The 15,718-nt window shown below is 39.5% G+C and overlaps 1 protein-coding gene across 3 annotated transcripts in view; it reads left to right on the forward strand.

Moving 5' to 3' along the window:
• The window catches only part of PDE5A (phosphodiesterase 5A), a 51,710-nt gene that overhangs the window by 14,673 nt on the left and 21,319 nt on the right, over positions 1-15,718 (forward strand). For all 3 annotated transcript variants that reach the window (XM_062494008.1, XM_062494009.1, XM_062494007.1), the window contains exons 2-7: positions 4,282-4,864; positions 5,566-5,655; positions 11,939-12,010; positions 13,135-13,224; positions 14,430-14,567; positions 15,010-15,077. In XM_062494008.1, the coding sequence (XP_062349992.1) occupies positions 4,282-4,864; positions 5,566-5,655; positions 11,939-12,010; positions 13,135-13,224; positions 14,430-14,567; positions 15,010-15,077 (1,041 nt within the window). The remainder of the gene's footprint in view (positions 1-4,281; positions 4,865-5,565; positions 5,656-11,938; positions 12,011-13,134; positions 13,225-14,429; positions 14,568-15,009; positions 15,078-15,718) is intronic.

Here is a 15,718-nt window from a genome sequence, read left to right on the forward strand (position 1 = left end):
ATGGCACAGGAAATACAGTGAGGCTCTCTTCAGCTCTACATGTGCCCTCCTGCATGACCTGGCTCAAGACATGTTGCTTCCTTGTGCCTGTGTTTTCTCAACCACTGTTTTTCTATTTTTATTGCCTATTAATACCAAGAACTTCTTGCTCAACGGACAGGTCTACTTTGTGGGCGGCATTTAACAGATCAGGGCTAAAGAATCTTAATTCCTCTGAAGCTCACAAGGTCTCATGAAGTGCAGATTACGTCTGCTTGTATATAAGACATGATAGAGGGGAGAGTCACACCATCTTTTTTTTTTCCTTCAATGTTTTGCCTGCCATTGCATTTTTATCCCCTTCTTAGTTCTATCGCTTCAAAATTGCGCCAGTTTTATCATCTGCTGAAGTCACCGGCCATATTCAGCAGTCACTACTGTCATGTTTTAAGGAGGAAAGATTGGATTTGGATGCTAGGAGTGACTAAAAAATGGTAACTTCATATTCTCCTCTTCCTGCTCATGAGTTCTGGGATACATGACATCTTTCTTGAATGAAGGTTGATTTTAAAGGATCACAGTGCAGTCAAGGATGCATCCTGGCCCAGAGGAATATGGGTGCTGTAACTCCTCAGCTCACAGTGATTGCCATGGTGGGCTGGAGGTGCTGCATTGTGTTTAACTGTCTGCATGGATCACTGTGGATCAGTAGCTGCTCCTGCAACTTCTAAACTACAGCCAGGGTCTCGTCCTTACAATCAGCTCTTGACAATGCCAATGCCTACTGCAGTTCAGGTGAATAGTCACAAGGGTTGGTTTCTTCCTGCAGTCCTTTCAAAATGATGTCTTAATTGTACATGGCACCCGTTGCCGATTTCCAGGAGCCTCACTTGTGGCTCAGGATGCGTCTGGTATCAGTATCTGCTGAGCTGATTCTGTGCTGGGAGAGTCCTTGTGCTAGTCGTAATACCCTTCTTGTCATGCATTGTTAAATAGGACTGAGTGTTAAGAAGCAAATGCACGTCAAGACAGGGAGATTTTTAGTTAGTTAGAACGCATCAGCTCATGCAATGCTGGTTCTTCCACCCCTGTGTGTAACTGGGTAAGTAAAAGGAGCTAAATAGTTTCCTTGTTAAAAGAGGCGTTTGGTAAAGGTCACTGAACGCTGTTCTTTTTCCAGTTGAATTTGAATGGTTTTCCTGTTGCTCGAAGTAAAATGCTTAAAAGGCTGGAATTTGAAAACCATGCTTTAACCAGCTTAGTTAAGGATCTGTTGTTGTTGTTAATCTAAAGAGCTTTCTGAGAATCACGTACTGTGTTGGCAAATTATTGAACCATCACCCAAGAGAAATTAAAAGACAGGAATATGTTATTCATAATTATGCAGCTTCACATACAGTTCTGTTCAATGTTTAAGTGTTTCATAAACAGGGCTGATACCCAAGAAGTAGTCAGTTCTTGTTAAACATAATTTGTTTCATGTGGAAGGTTTTACGGCTATGTTCCACATCGCTCAATAACCTCCACAAGAAATGTATGCTTATTTTATACAGCAAAGAGGCAAGAGGGTAAAAAATTAATAATCTCACAGCCACAGTTTAAGAACAGGTATTAGCATTCAGAGTACATTGTTCTTACTGATTGCTTTTGCTACACCATTAAGGCCTGGGGAAATCATAACATAATACTGCCGAATTAATAAAATAACAGGTTTCTACTGATAAATCAAGCTTCTGCTGTAGCTTTTTCTTTATGTGTGAAAGGTAACATTATTTCTGTGCTTTGCATCTTGTATCAACACATCCATGTATGTAAGTTCAGTGCAAATAAGAAGGGAAAATGATGGCTTGTTATATTCTCCTTTCCCCAGGAGTAAGTAAGCACTGAATCAGATGGCTCTACAAACTGCTGTTGCCCAACAACAGCGCAGGTTCATTTCCAAACATGCCTTCAAATTTGTGCCTTTTCAATTGCATGGCTTCTGAGCCTCATCAGTTGTTGAAGACCTTCCATCTGGTACTGTGTTATTACTGCTACTTTTCCATCTTACCTTCCATTAATGCCAGTCCTCAGTGCTCAGAAACGAAGTCAGAGCACGCATGTGACTCTGGGTCAAGTCACTGATCTTCTTGAAAACCATTTATTTTTCTATACCTACATTCTTGTGTCTGAGGTTTAAATGCCTCCAGCTGGAGTTTGCGCATTGTTTTCTCCAGCTTTAGTGCTAGATGCAAGTTTTGTTTTGTAGAAGCTAAAATTTCCAGCTAATTTTTGATTATAGAGGAGATCAGAGTGAAGTGAAAGGGACTCGCATATAACACATCTGCTAACAAGAGTTAGCAGCACTGATTTCAGAGGCTGTACTGTATTTACCTACAGATTTTTTTTCTCTTTTGCTTTTTCATTTTCTTAAGAATATTTTTGGTCTTGAATTGAAAATTTTTATTCTTTCTCATTCGATCTAATGAATGACAATTCCAAGTGTTACCAAATGCTAGCTAATTATGTTGACTCTCAGTGAAACAGTTTTTGTAAGTGTGACACTGTCCTATGCAAATCATAATATGCATTGCAGTAATAAGTGGTCACAGCTCCCACATTTAACTTAACGTTCATCCTGTTTAAGTTCTGGAAAGTGATACTGTTAGAGTCAAATTTCTAATAATATATTAGTTTTTCTTTGTTTCACTGCAAGAAACACTTGGATGAGGTTACTGCACAACAACTAGGTATTGTTGCTTTAGTAAAGGAGGATCATTGGTTTTTAATAATTCAGTTCTTTACAGCATGTTTGCCTACAGTTGAGGTCTCCAAATGACATGTGATTAAAAAACTCATTCAAGCCTTCCCAGCTGAAGTCAAATGAGTCGCCTTTTGTGGATGGCTTGCTATTAAGAATAATACTGTTGGATTTTAGGTTTCAGTTGATTAGTTTGCTTTAAGGGTTAATTGTGCTTGCAGTATTGCATCCTACAGCAGAAATCAAGGTGTGCTGTAAGGAAGATGACTATTGTGCAGTGCTTTTCATTTGTAACGTACACTGACGCGTGTAACTGATCAGTGCCTGACTAACCTGACTCAGTTCCATGGCTTCATTCAGCTTCACTCTCAGAATTCCTGTGGTCTGCTGAGCAAATAACAAATATCCCAAATTTAAAACATGACCACCATGAAAGGTTTCTAAAAGATCAGACTTGTTAATAGGATTTTTGCTGTTCCTAGGCTCAGATGTTATGTAATACAGCAAAACCCACTTCTTCTGAGAGTAGGGCATGTGCTGCAAGGAGTACTCGACACTGAGCAAATGAAATTAAAAGCCTTGTGTTAAAAAAGCAAAAAAAAAAAAAAAAAAAAAAAACAAAAAAACCCCCAACCAACCAAAAGACAAAAAGAAACTGAAAGTAAAACCCCTCAGACTTTGGACAAGAAAATATTACAGTGATTAAAGGAAGTATACTCATGTTATGATGATATGCTGTATTTAGTGAGGACATTTTTAGGGTTGGCTTTCTAGTGCTAACTGAACTTGAAAAGCACAGTTAAATATTAGAGATGCATGGCATTTTTTGATTGGTGATGGCCTCTTAAAAATGCAATTTTAGAGTAATTCAGAATTTGAGGTTGAGTTAGACAAGGAGTACAATTTGCAAGGAAAGGAAACACAAGAGATGCATGAAAACAGTATGTCCTTTCCTTATTTTGAAGGGGGTTGAATTGGTAATATTCATGTTTCTTTGATGGCTTTTAAGTAAAATTTTGGTGCTTTGAATCCAACCAGCGTTTTTTGTTAACTTGGAGGGCAGGGGAAGTTAACTTAAAAATAGATAGTATATTGGCAACAGAAAAAATAGGAAGGGTTGCAGGTGATTGACAGAATTCAAGTTCAAAACTTGTTTTTGGGAGGTCACAAACAGGAAGTTTTGTCTTCAAATTAATATATATGTCTTATACAGAAACCCAGATCTTAGGAATGGAAAGGATTGGAGCTTTTCAGTCCCAAAATGATGGTGTAAACTTCTGATCTGTACTCAGAAAACCACAGCAGAAGTGGTCCTCCTCTGCCCTATTCAAGTATCTCCTCTAGGCAAAAACGCTGCTTTTTTATGGGACAGAAAATGTTACTGCTTTATCTGGGCTAAGTGCTGTGTAAAACTGGAGAATATTGATACAAAGGAGTCTAAAGGTGCATCAGTGTCCTCTGTGTGAGACGGTTTAGTTGTCATCTCACATTGTCAGCTTCCAACGTGCACTAGAGGATTTTCAGTTCATGTCATTCACTGTATTTTTGGTTGTGTTTTACAGAGAAATGGTTAATGCATGGTTTGCTGAGAGAGTTCACACCATCCCAGTCTGCAAGGAGGGAACCAAGTCCCAGAACGAAGCCTGTGCCTGTCACCAGCCCGCCTGTGCCGAGACCACCAGCTCTGGGACACCAGCGAGGAAAATCTCCGCTTCTGAATTTGACAGACCCTTGAGGCCTATTTTTGTCAAGGACTCGGTAGGAGCAGTGAGCTTCCTCTCTGGCTCTGACAAGAAGGAACAGATGCCTCTGCAATCTCCAAGGACTGAGACCAGTGCAGGGGATCAGTGCTCGAGACTGTTAGAACTTGTGAAAGATATTTCTAGTCACTTAGATGTCACAGCGCTTTGCCATAAGATCTTCCTACATATCCACGAGCTGATCGCAGCCGACCGCTATTCCCTGTTCCTGGTGTGTGAGGACAGCTCCAACGAGAAGTTTCTCGTGAGCAGGCTGTTTGATGTGGCAGAAGGATCCACCCTGGAAGAAGCTTCCAACAACTGCATTCGCCTGGAGTGGAACAAGGGCATTGTGGGTCATGTGGCAGCCATAGGGCAGCCTCTCAACATCAAGAATGCCTATGAGGTAAGCCAAGGAAATCCATCTTCAGCAATGCTTGAAAAAGCTGCTGCTGCTGCATTATCACCTGCTGGAATATTACCACTGTAATGCCTGTTCTTGGTGCTGTATGACTTAAAGTGGTCAAGATGCAAACTCAAGACCATGGTTTTGGTTATAATATGTGTATTATAGATAGGTGTGCATACGGAAACACAAAGCTAGGACTAGGAAAACGAGTTCTGTGGAGGTCATTATTCAGAATTCAATACTGAGATGAACAAATGAAACAAGCAATGTCTTGTTAAAAGCAAAACCATAAATCACATGTGTGAAACTGTTTCTCTGTGGGCACGGATCTTTCACTTCTGTGCTTTTTTCTTGATGATAAAAGGTAAACTAGGGATGGTTAATCCATGAGCATATTCATTATTGTGATGGTCTAGGCTCAAAAAAAAAAAAAAAAGCTTCTCCGAGGGTTTGGGTTTTTTGTTCTTTATAGCAGTGGTCTTAATCTAGTGGCACTCTCATTCCACACAAATGCTTTTCTGTTGTTAACCCACTGATTGTAACAGCTTTATATAATTATTGGCTGGTAATGGAACCTTTGTTATCTTGGGTAACAGTCAAAATAGTAAACTTTTGTTAAAATATAAACCAAGGTAGAAAAACCCCCCACCTGGTGTTTAGGCTAGTAGTCTAATAATAGCAATTTCTTCTTGTATCAGGATCCAAGATTCAATGCAGAAGTTGACCAGATCACAGGGTATAAGACTCAGAGCATTCTCTGTATGCCAATAAAGAATCACAGGGAAGAGGTAAGTTGCAATCTTGGGATCACTTCATGCAATACTATTTCCAGTCAAGATGCTTTAAACTTTCATTAGCTGGCAGTCATCATCTTACAACCATGTTTTTTTAAAGCAAGACTGCTTATGTTTGTTTAGACTGTAATTTTATCTTATCTAGTTGAGTAATGCAAGCCAAAGGGAACTTTCAGGAAGAGTTTAATCCCAATGCAGCAGTGGAGTATAAGTATTTAACTCCAGAAGTGCTGTTCCTGCTTCCTGTACTCAGTATCTGTCAGCATTAAGGTTCTCTGCACATTTACTGGTCTATCTCAAATTGTGATTAATTTACTGTACTTTGGCTTAGCTTGTATCTATATTGCTTAATTCAAAATGGGTTTTATCATTGTCTAAAGCCTGATTATTTTTACACTCTTAACTCAGCATGGTTCTTAATTTATTACTCATGAGCTAAATGCCTGACATCGGGCATTGAAAAACACACGGTGCCAATATGATTCAGGAAAGTCACCCTCAAGTCATAACTTAAATCACTCCTAATTTGAAACAATGTGAATCTCCTCACTGAACTCTTGTCCATATTTCCTGTCTGTGCTGCTTCTCATGGGAGCTCTCTCATCCTGTCTCATGCTACTGCAGTAGGGAGAATTCCTGTTATGGGCTAGCAACAGCTTTTTGCCCTGAGTATTTGAGAAGTGAATTCAGTAAGAAGTCCATGAGAGCCAATGAACAGGAGAAGATGAGATGCAGTCTTTGATCCTGACTGTAGTGGCCCTCAGCCACATCACCGGTTAGAGAATACTCATAAAATGTAAGGCTTTCCACACGGTGGGTCAGAGCTTTGAAATGGAGATTTTGCTCTCCTGGAATTCATTGATTTTTCAGAGCGTTTATAGTTTGCTTCCAGAAAACTCAAGCTTCCAAAAAGAAATGTTGCCAAGATTGATTTGAAGATATCATACCTTCTTTTCTCTGTTCTTCCATCTTTCACTCCTTTTGTAGAGTGTCACCTTGACTTGTACTGCACTAAACTTTTTCTCTTAAATGAATATATTCAACTCCTGCATTAACTTGTTTATGGAATCTTATTCTATCTGACCCAGATCAACAGCTGGTATTGCCTTTTTTCACATACTGCAAAACTTCATCTTAAATTATTTTGTTCCATCCTCCCAAGGACAGCACTTGATCCTTTCCTACTTCTACTTTAAAGTCTTCTCCTTTCTACCTGGCAGCAGCTACTGCTGGCCCTGGGCCAGCAGATGAGCAGAGCAGATGCCACGTGAAGAACTGTCAGGGATCAGTGGTCCATGTCAGGCTGATGCAAGGCTTCCAATGTCATCTAAGCAGTGCCGTTTTCTTTTTGTCAGTTGGTAAAAGATGGTATGCTCCATGGAACTGGGCACAGAAAGGAGCTACAAAGCTGGGGAGTGTGGAAGTGCTCACTTCTCACCAGGTGCTGGTGGTGGGTGGGGAAGGAATAAGAGCTGCAGTCTGTTTGTCCAGCCCACCATGACTTAAGGGCTGAATAAATCTGCAATGGGCCGTGTCTTCGACCAGCTTCCTCCTCCTGAGTGCATCGGCGAGCGGAAAGGAAGCAGGAATTTGTTTATTTTGACAAGTTCAGCCAACCTAAAGTTTGAGGAGCGTTAGACTCATAGGCAATAATTTGAAGGTGTTAAACTGTACGATTTCTTACAGGAAAGGATGGCAGTTGGTAATTTTTTTGGAGTTTTACAGCCTCTACCAGAAGGTTTTTCTCATTCTCTCTGTAACAAATGACTGACGTGTTTTTGGAGAGACATTGGAGTCAGTGAATCAGTCCTTAATTTTCCATTTGCATTCTGCTGCTTTTTCTGTTTAAAAATCCCCCAAACAACAAAACCAGAATACTGGCTCCTCCCTGTTAAAATAATAAATAGATAAAATCGAAAAATCCCTGAAGCCCCTCTAGAAATGTTGAGGCTTGTGAATGCTGCCTTAGCCCAGGATGTCAGCAATCACAGTCAAAAGATGATTCTGGAAGACATCCAAAAATAAACACTGAGAAAGAGAAGCAACTGGGGCTTTCTGTTTGTTTGTTCAATATTAATGCTTTTTTTTTTTTTTAAACAAAAGAGTCAGTAATTGAGAGGAGGAAAAATCTCATGCTGATTACTAAATCCTCTGGGCCTGCTGAAGTACGGAGATTTTTCCAGTAGATGTTTTTCACATTTGCCTATATTTCCACGAGGCATGTGAGAAACCGAAGTCTCATTTAAAAATAACAGCTAGTAAGAGAATCTATAAATGAAAAAAATCCGATTCACAGAAGAGCTCATGGAAGGGACCCAGGAATTAGTAACAAGACACACTGCAGTGCAGTAAGAGAACTTTACCTTTCGCATGTCTTAGACATTTGTACACAAAAAGTCATTTTGGAGGGACTGGATAGGGAATAGTAGACATCCTTACTCCATTCCTCAGCTTGAACCAATTTGCGGAGCTCTTTAGAGCTGATGGAAAACTCAGTACAGATCTCCAGCAGGTTTGGAATCCCTGGAGAATGGTCTCTGAAGCTCAGCCACCACAACTGCCATTACAGGATCTCCAGGAGTGACACAATTTTCTGTTATTGCTGCTTTGTTTGTTTGTGGTGGTGTTGTTTTTTTCCTTTGAGCTAGATGTAGTCATTTTCATCAAAGTCAATCTCAGTTTAATTTCTACTGGAATCTCTAGGATTTTCTCATATGGAGCTTTTAGCTGAATTAACTAAGATGTCTCTCCCAGGCTGTGAGTGTGTAAGATTGAATTTAATAGTGATTGGATAGGAAATGCCGGGGTTTTTTGTGGCAATGCTCAATCAGTTATTTGGTTTATTGTTGACTGGGCCATGCCTCCTGTCACTGGGAAGCTCTTCCCAACAAATCAGGGGTGCTACTCATTACAACAGCCTTTGAAAATCCCCTGTTAAATTTTATGGCATAAAATGGGACTGGGCTTGTCACCTTTAGCCAGCAAAGTTATTTTCTCCCCCTGTGAACCCTTCAGATATCACACATCCCAATCATTGCAGGCTAGAGCAGGTCTAGCCAAGATGACTTGAAACAAACTCAGTTCCAGCATCAGTCTTTGTGCAGGGTTATGGAGGCCAGTAATGTGGTTCTTGGATGGATTCTCTGCTTTTGCTGAGACATACATTAGAGTAGCTAGACTGCTGCAACGTGTGGAGGTTGCTGTTGGCATGAATGATTGAAAGAGATGTGAAGTTTTTGTTGATTAAAAAAAAAAAAATCAAAGTCTGTAAATGGAGTTCTGTCACTGTAGGATAATTTTATAAGCTTGAATCCAACCTCTACAAGACCAGGAGAACAAAGTGAAGTCAACACCAGCTTGTCTTCTGAAGTGGGTTTAGTCTTGTATCAAAAATCTCAAGGTTCCCATTTTCTGTCACCATTCTTTGGCTTTAATTTCATTTTCCTTGAGGTGACAGAGTAAATAAATATATCTCCTTAAGAAGAAAAATTAATTATATCAGAAGCCAGCTTGAGTAAGAACCTACTGAAAAAAGCACCAGCTGCCTTTAGAGCTGGAACAGTTTTCACAGAGTTAGGCCTGTAATTTTAATGTGCAAAAGACTGCAGCATGAAGCCATCCACGTAGATTCCAGAACACAGTCACCAACATTGAAGTCATCAGTTGTCACCCGCTGGGTACTCCAGGTAGCCTGCTACTTCTAGAGGCAGGACTCAGCAATTGAGAGAAAAGAGTAAAAATGAAGTTCTCTGATAATTAGAAGATACCTCTCCTTGTAATGTGCATCAGGATTTATTAAACTGGAAAAGTTTAATAATAATAGTTTTTTAATAGTTTTTCCTAGCTGTGCTAGAAAAGAAAGGTTAGAGAACAAGTAGAGCACTGGCAGGTCACCTGTGTTACCAGCAACAATACAATCAGGAAAGCTGTGTTCAGATGTGGCAGAACATGTGTGGGTATTGAATCAGCAATTGATGGAAGGTTTGTTCCTCGGGACTGAAAGTAAGGGAATAATTCCGTAATCAAAATTGCTTTTTGTCTTGATGGTCTATGTCTATATTATGTGATCTGAATGGAAAATAGCCAAGTACTGGGTTTCTGATCCAAGGGAAATTGCCTTGTGCTCACCCCCTTACCCTCTTTCAATAGAGCAAACCTGGAAAAAGGCTCTTGTTGAGAACTGCAGGATTCCTCTACATATATATACTGTGTTCTATGACCCCACTTGCTAGTCCAAATTGGAAGGAAAGCTCAGGAAAAGGAGCTTGTAGCACTCCACAGTGCTCTGCTTACTTCAGTGATTAGACCCTAAACTCACAGGTGTTGAAGTATAAGCAGATCCTAATTACTTCAGTCTTTTCCTTAGCCTTGGTTTTCCTCAGTCCAGAGTAATATCTTGAGCTTTTTTTAGTTCCCTGTGTAGCTGAGCCCAGAGCAGTTGGTCACCTTTGAGTCAGTTTTTCTGCTGGTGCTAACAAAACTCCCAGCTGAAGATAACAGATTTGACCTATTGTTATTTGTGAGTTGTTTAGAATAAGTTTTAAAAATCAGGATTTAAGTTTGATGCTGTGCTTACATTCTCTAAAATGCAGGCATATGTTTTCCATGGCCCCAAATGCTACCACATGATTGACTTTTGTCCTAATTATATAATTACTTTAGTAACAGGAGCAGATCCTCTTGAGTTTCCTACGTCTTCTCCTAATTACCTCGTTGCAGGCAAGACTCCAATGGCTAAGAAATGCCTGTCTGAAGTTTTTTCTCATTACTGTCTCTGCACCACATTCTATGGAATTCTGATAAGTGCACTGAAACTTCAACTGATAAAAATGAAGCCAGAATTTGGACCAGTTTAATTTTTAAAACTGTTCATTTTGCATGAAAGAAAAATGGGCACAATACGAAGCTGTCTGGAAGCTTAGAATGCCACTGAAAGAGCAACTAAAAAGAGAAAGGTTTGCATATGCACAAAATTTTTATCCTCACCAAGTCAACATGAATTTTAGCAGAGTTACTTCTTTCCCTTCAGTTAAAATCCTTTACTGACAGACCTTATCAAAGATGTAAAACTGACCGTTGCTCTTGGAACACCTGCCCTTGTTAAAGTATCTGAAACCTGGAGTGTTGATGAAAGGAGCCTAAATACTCCTTTTTTTTTTCCTTTTCCTATATTAATACGGTCCTTTTACTGTTTTTTTATGGGTTTGGTTTTTTTTTTTAAGCACTGCAGACTTTGCTTTCATGAAGGGAATGTATTTAAACAACCAGTGTGGAAGTACTCACCTTTTGGGTGAAAAGTCTCTGGCCTTGTTCAAGTTGTCTTAGCTCATACTGGACCAAAACTAGGAAAAAAAATTTAAATCAGCACCCAGGGAAGACAGTGGCATGAGAAGAGGTCTAAGCTTTAACCTCTGCACATGTAGGAAAACATAAAAGCATAAAAACTGGTTAAGGGATTTGCTTTCATTCAAAGCCTGCCAGAGGAGTATACAGGCTGGTGGTACATGGCTATTACAGAAAGGAAATCCACTGGATGAGAAATATTCCTCTCTGAAGTAAATAAGAGGTTGACTGTGGGAAAAATGGGGTTCTATGGAATGGAGCTGACACTTGAGCTTTATTTCAGACAGACATTTTTGAGCCTGCAGTTGGCAGTGATTCATGTGCAAGAACAATGGCCTTACTTACAGCATCAGTATTTTGGGAATGCTGGGCTGAGAGATTGTAAATGGTCTTCTTTTCCACTGCAAAAATAAAAGCACACGTCTTCCATCAGTTGAGCAGTTACAACTTTACCATTAATGGTTAAATACAACTTTTTAAACATGCTTACCACACAGTTTTCCTCTGAGAGTGTTTATCCTAAAAAAGCAAGATGGAAAAAAAATCCCCATCATTAGCATTTTGCATTGGTTTTACACCAACTACACTTCAAGCAAAGGCAGCTCTTCAAAGCTTTTTATCAGTTGTTGTAATCATGCTAAAAATCAGAGAAGATCTAAAAGCTTTGCATTTTACTTTGTCAGATTAATGATGCTTTGTCTCAAAAGGAATGGAAATGCAGAATTACATTAGGGAAAGGCTAAGTCTTCCAATCCTGTAATCTAGGAAATCTTTCTGCATGAGAGAGAAACGTTTATTAACTGAACAATTTGATTTAATAGTCAACCAAGCAGATACCTGTAATGATAATTTATCTTATGCAAATATGCCTAGAAATGGAATCCAGTGCCAGACCCCTAAAAGTTAGCCTATTTCTCCATTTTGAATAAACTAGGTTGTTGGTGTGGCTCAAGCAATCAACAAGAAATCTGGAGTTGGCGGCACTTTCACTGAACAAGATGAAAAGGTATAAGAACTGGATGTTTTTGTCTCTTCTGTTTTCATAGGGGGAGGGGGATAGATATATTTTTCATTTTCCTGCTGCTCACAAATTTTTAAGTTACTAAAAAGTAAACATCTCTGAGAAAGTAAACGCTCCTGGCAATACTGCAGTTTTTGCCTCTTTTTTGCCTTTTTTTTTTTTTTTTTTTTTTTAAATGAGGCCACAAGAAATGTGGATGTGAAATAATTTCATTTCTGGATCACCACGTCATATATCTCTGAAACACAGGCTTATTCTACTGAAATGCATTGTAAAACACTTTCATAAATTTCAATGAACATATTTTTTAATTAAGTGGTTTTAACTCTCCTGGCAAGCCCAAAGAATGCAATTTGACTGTTAAAACTTATGGAGTGATTATCTTTTAAACACCATGTCACTTTTCAGTATACCATTTGAAGGAAAAGAAGAAGCTTTAGTTAAATTGTGAACAATATATGAGAGAAGCAGGAGTGCAGCCAGTAGAATTGATTCCTAATTCCCCCAGTGCAGTTGCTTTTTCACAACTTTGCAGATTTCACAGATAGGTGGGGCATAAAACATGCTTTGTTCAGGCTGAAGAAGTTGACTTAACAATCAGCAAGAAATGAAGCAGAATTCACCCTTTCTCTTGAAAAACCTCCCTTTTAAAACAAAATGCACATTGTGTATCTGCAGGCTATCAGAATTAATGCCATCCTGAATGAGGAAAAAAATTGGGGTTTGCTCTGTTAGCGAATTTTCATTTTGACTTCCTCAGGGACTGAACTCCCTCAGAGGCGAGTTGCCTCTGGTCACTTTTTCTAGATAAAATATTCATTGCTGCACAATTATTTTTAACTTGAAACTGCTTTTTAGATGTACTCTGTTTGTACCAAGATAATTACCTTCAGATTTTTTTTTCTTGAAAAAGTAGGGATTCTCGAGGAAATAAGAAATTATGAGTATCTGAAAACAACCCAGACCCTGAATGTGCGGTTGCCAAAAATAACAAAAATATCAATTAATGCTTCAGAGTGAAAACAAAATGTTGCAGTAGCTTATCTTTGGCTAGAGGTCAGCTGCTGTGGGGCATTGTCTGTGAGATGCTGATGTTCATTTGCCTCCAGGATTTTGCAGCGTATTTGGCATTTTGTGGAATTGTTCTTCACAACGCTCAGCTGTACGAGACGTCGCTGCTCGAGAACAGGCGCAATCAGGTACGGCCAATGGGCTTGTCCCAGGGAGACAGGAATTAGGGAGGTTTGCAAGTCAGCACCTCCTTGTCCTCCTTCTCCTGTGATAGTTATTCCTTGGTTGCTTTTCATCCCTGTGACTGAATGCTGTCTCTCTGATAAAGTTCTCAGGAGCTGCACTGGGGAGAGGCTGGGCACATTGCAGCCTGGGCTGTGAGAAATGGCCTGGCTAGGGCAGGCAGGTAGAACCAGGTGTCAAGAAATTCATTCCATGTTCATGTACTTGGTATTGCCTGCAGTTATCCTGTGGTTCACCATATGCATTAAACCACCAGAGGAGTCAGACTCCAGAAATGGCAGGCAGGAAGGAATATCCCTGTGGAATAGCAGAGGGCATACAGACTGTTCCTTTAGACTATTACCACTCTAGCAGTCACTAACCATATTTTCAGTAATGCTCAAATGGAAAAGTGAATTTCCTTTTGACTGCTATGGCTGTGCTGTGCTGTCAGCTTTGTAACTGATGGCGTTAACAACCCATGGTCCCTGTGGGTGAATGCGCCTGCCCTGCATGATGTGATCATGTTTCAGAGAGAATACTAGACAGCAGTTGTTTTAAAATTTTCCTGGTAGGGCTGAGTTTCCAACTGACTATCAGTATCTGTAAATTGGTATAATTTTGGTTAGTTTATTGAATTGCTTTCATGTTTCTTGTGAGGAAAAAAAAAGATCATATCTGAGCAGCTAAGTCCTTCAACAGCAGCTTTGAAATGCAGCAGACTGTATTTAAATGATGTTTTCACCAACTGAGTTAATTAGGATCTGTTAGAATTGCAACCAAGAATAACTGTGTTCAGAAATCTTAAAAAATGTAAATATCATTGGTTTGAGAATGCACACATGAGCCGTAGGAAAATAGGTTTCCTAAGGACAAGCAATCTGTTTGGATTGCACAGGTTTCATTTGACCTATTAATGCCTAAATCTATTTTGCTTCTCTGATTAAAAACATCAGACAGCTTATTGTGCCATTTAATTCTTCCAGAAAACGTGTTAAACTGGCTAACACTGACTGTTACCTTGCTGTCTATGAGAGCCAAAATTTATTTCTGGTCACAGACATTGGCTTCCCTGGTTCAGGGGAGAGGAGAAGACTCTAAGACAACACTCACGATAATTATTGCATAAATCACTATTAGTCAAACCCTCACAAATTACCTTTGCTTTCAGGTGCTTCTTGACCTTGCCAGCCTGATTTTTGAGGAGCAGCAGTCTTTGGAAGTGATCCTGAAGAAGATAGCAGCCACTATAATATCCTTCATGCAGGTGCAGAGGTGTACCATCTTCATAGTGGATGAAGATTGTCCTGTGAGTGTGTTTATTTTGTCTGGAGGCACAAGTGGTTATTCCCTGGGAAGGGGGTGGGCTTCACTCCATTCTCACATGTTCTGTTGTCTTTTTATTCTGTCTTTTGTGGCATCTGCTCAGGTTGGGTGTTGACACGAGAGGTTTTGGCCTTTGTGTAATTGAAGAATTTCTGTGCTGGCTTGTAAACACCAGCATTTCTTCTCTGGGTTATGAGTAGAGATTTAAGACACCTCAGTGATATTGAGTTGTATCAAAAGATAGCTTTATGATAGGATCCAGTATGCTTGATGACAGATGTGGAACAAAGCTAAGTAATTCTACACTTGTCTTTAGTATCAAGAATAGGACTTGATAACTGCAGCAAGGTTTTAATGAGTAATACTGTTCTAAATAATGGCAGCCTTATACACCTGGGTATTCAAACATCCTCTTGATATTCCAGGATACATTTTCTAGTGTCTTTCACATGGAATCTGAGCAATTAGAGGATTCAGCTGAAAATCTGAAGAGGTAAAGCAATTAATTCTAACTTTTGTTCATCCTAGGAGAATGCTTAAGAAACTATGCTTTTAATCTTCTTTTCTTAATAACAATTATTTCTACTGGATCCCATGTATTACCTGCTATTTTTATAGACCAGCTTTTCCCCTGCAGTGGGCATAGACCAACTCTCTTGCCTTAGAAAGATCCCACTGAGCAGAGCAGGAGCAGGGCTTGTTCTCTTCACTTGGCAGTCTAACAGCGTGTTGATATTTCAAGGCTAAGCTATGGGAATGTAGAGAGCAGATGCTACAAAACTGGTTTCAAAGAAATCTCTGTGGATGACTATGTTGTAGAGGAGACATATGCAAATTAGTAGATAATAACCAAAATAATGCTTTTAATCAATTATTTTAATCCTGATTCTCATCTCATAGATAAGGAGGATGACTCAACACGTCCAACTAAATCAAGACTAGAGTCCTAAAGTTCTAACTCTCAGTCATCCTTGGCAAACCACTAAGGAGTTCAGCTGGGATGAAAAGAAAGAGATCAAGAGCTGAATTAAAACACCCAGATAAAATAGCTGCTGAAGTTAGCCTCAACTTCTGTATTGAAGTTTGAAAATGACTGTATCTGTCATCAAAAACAGTTGTTTCAGATACTGTCAG

This window comes from Cinclus cinclus, chromosome 5 (genome assembly GCF_963662255.1).
Source record: "Cinclus cinclus chromosome 5, bCinCin1.1, whole genome shotgun sequence".
Lineage (NCBI taxonomy): Eukaryota > Metazoa > Chordata > Aves > Passeriformes > Cinclidae > Cinclus > Cinclus cinclus.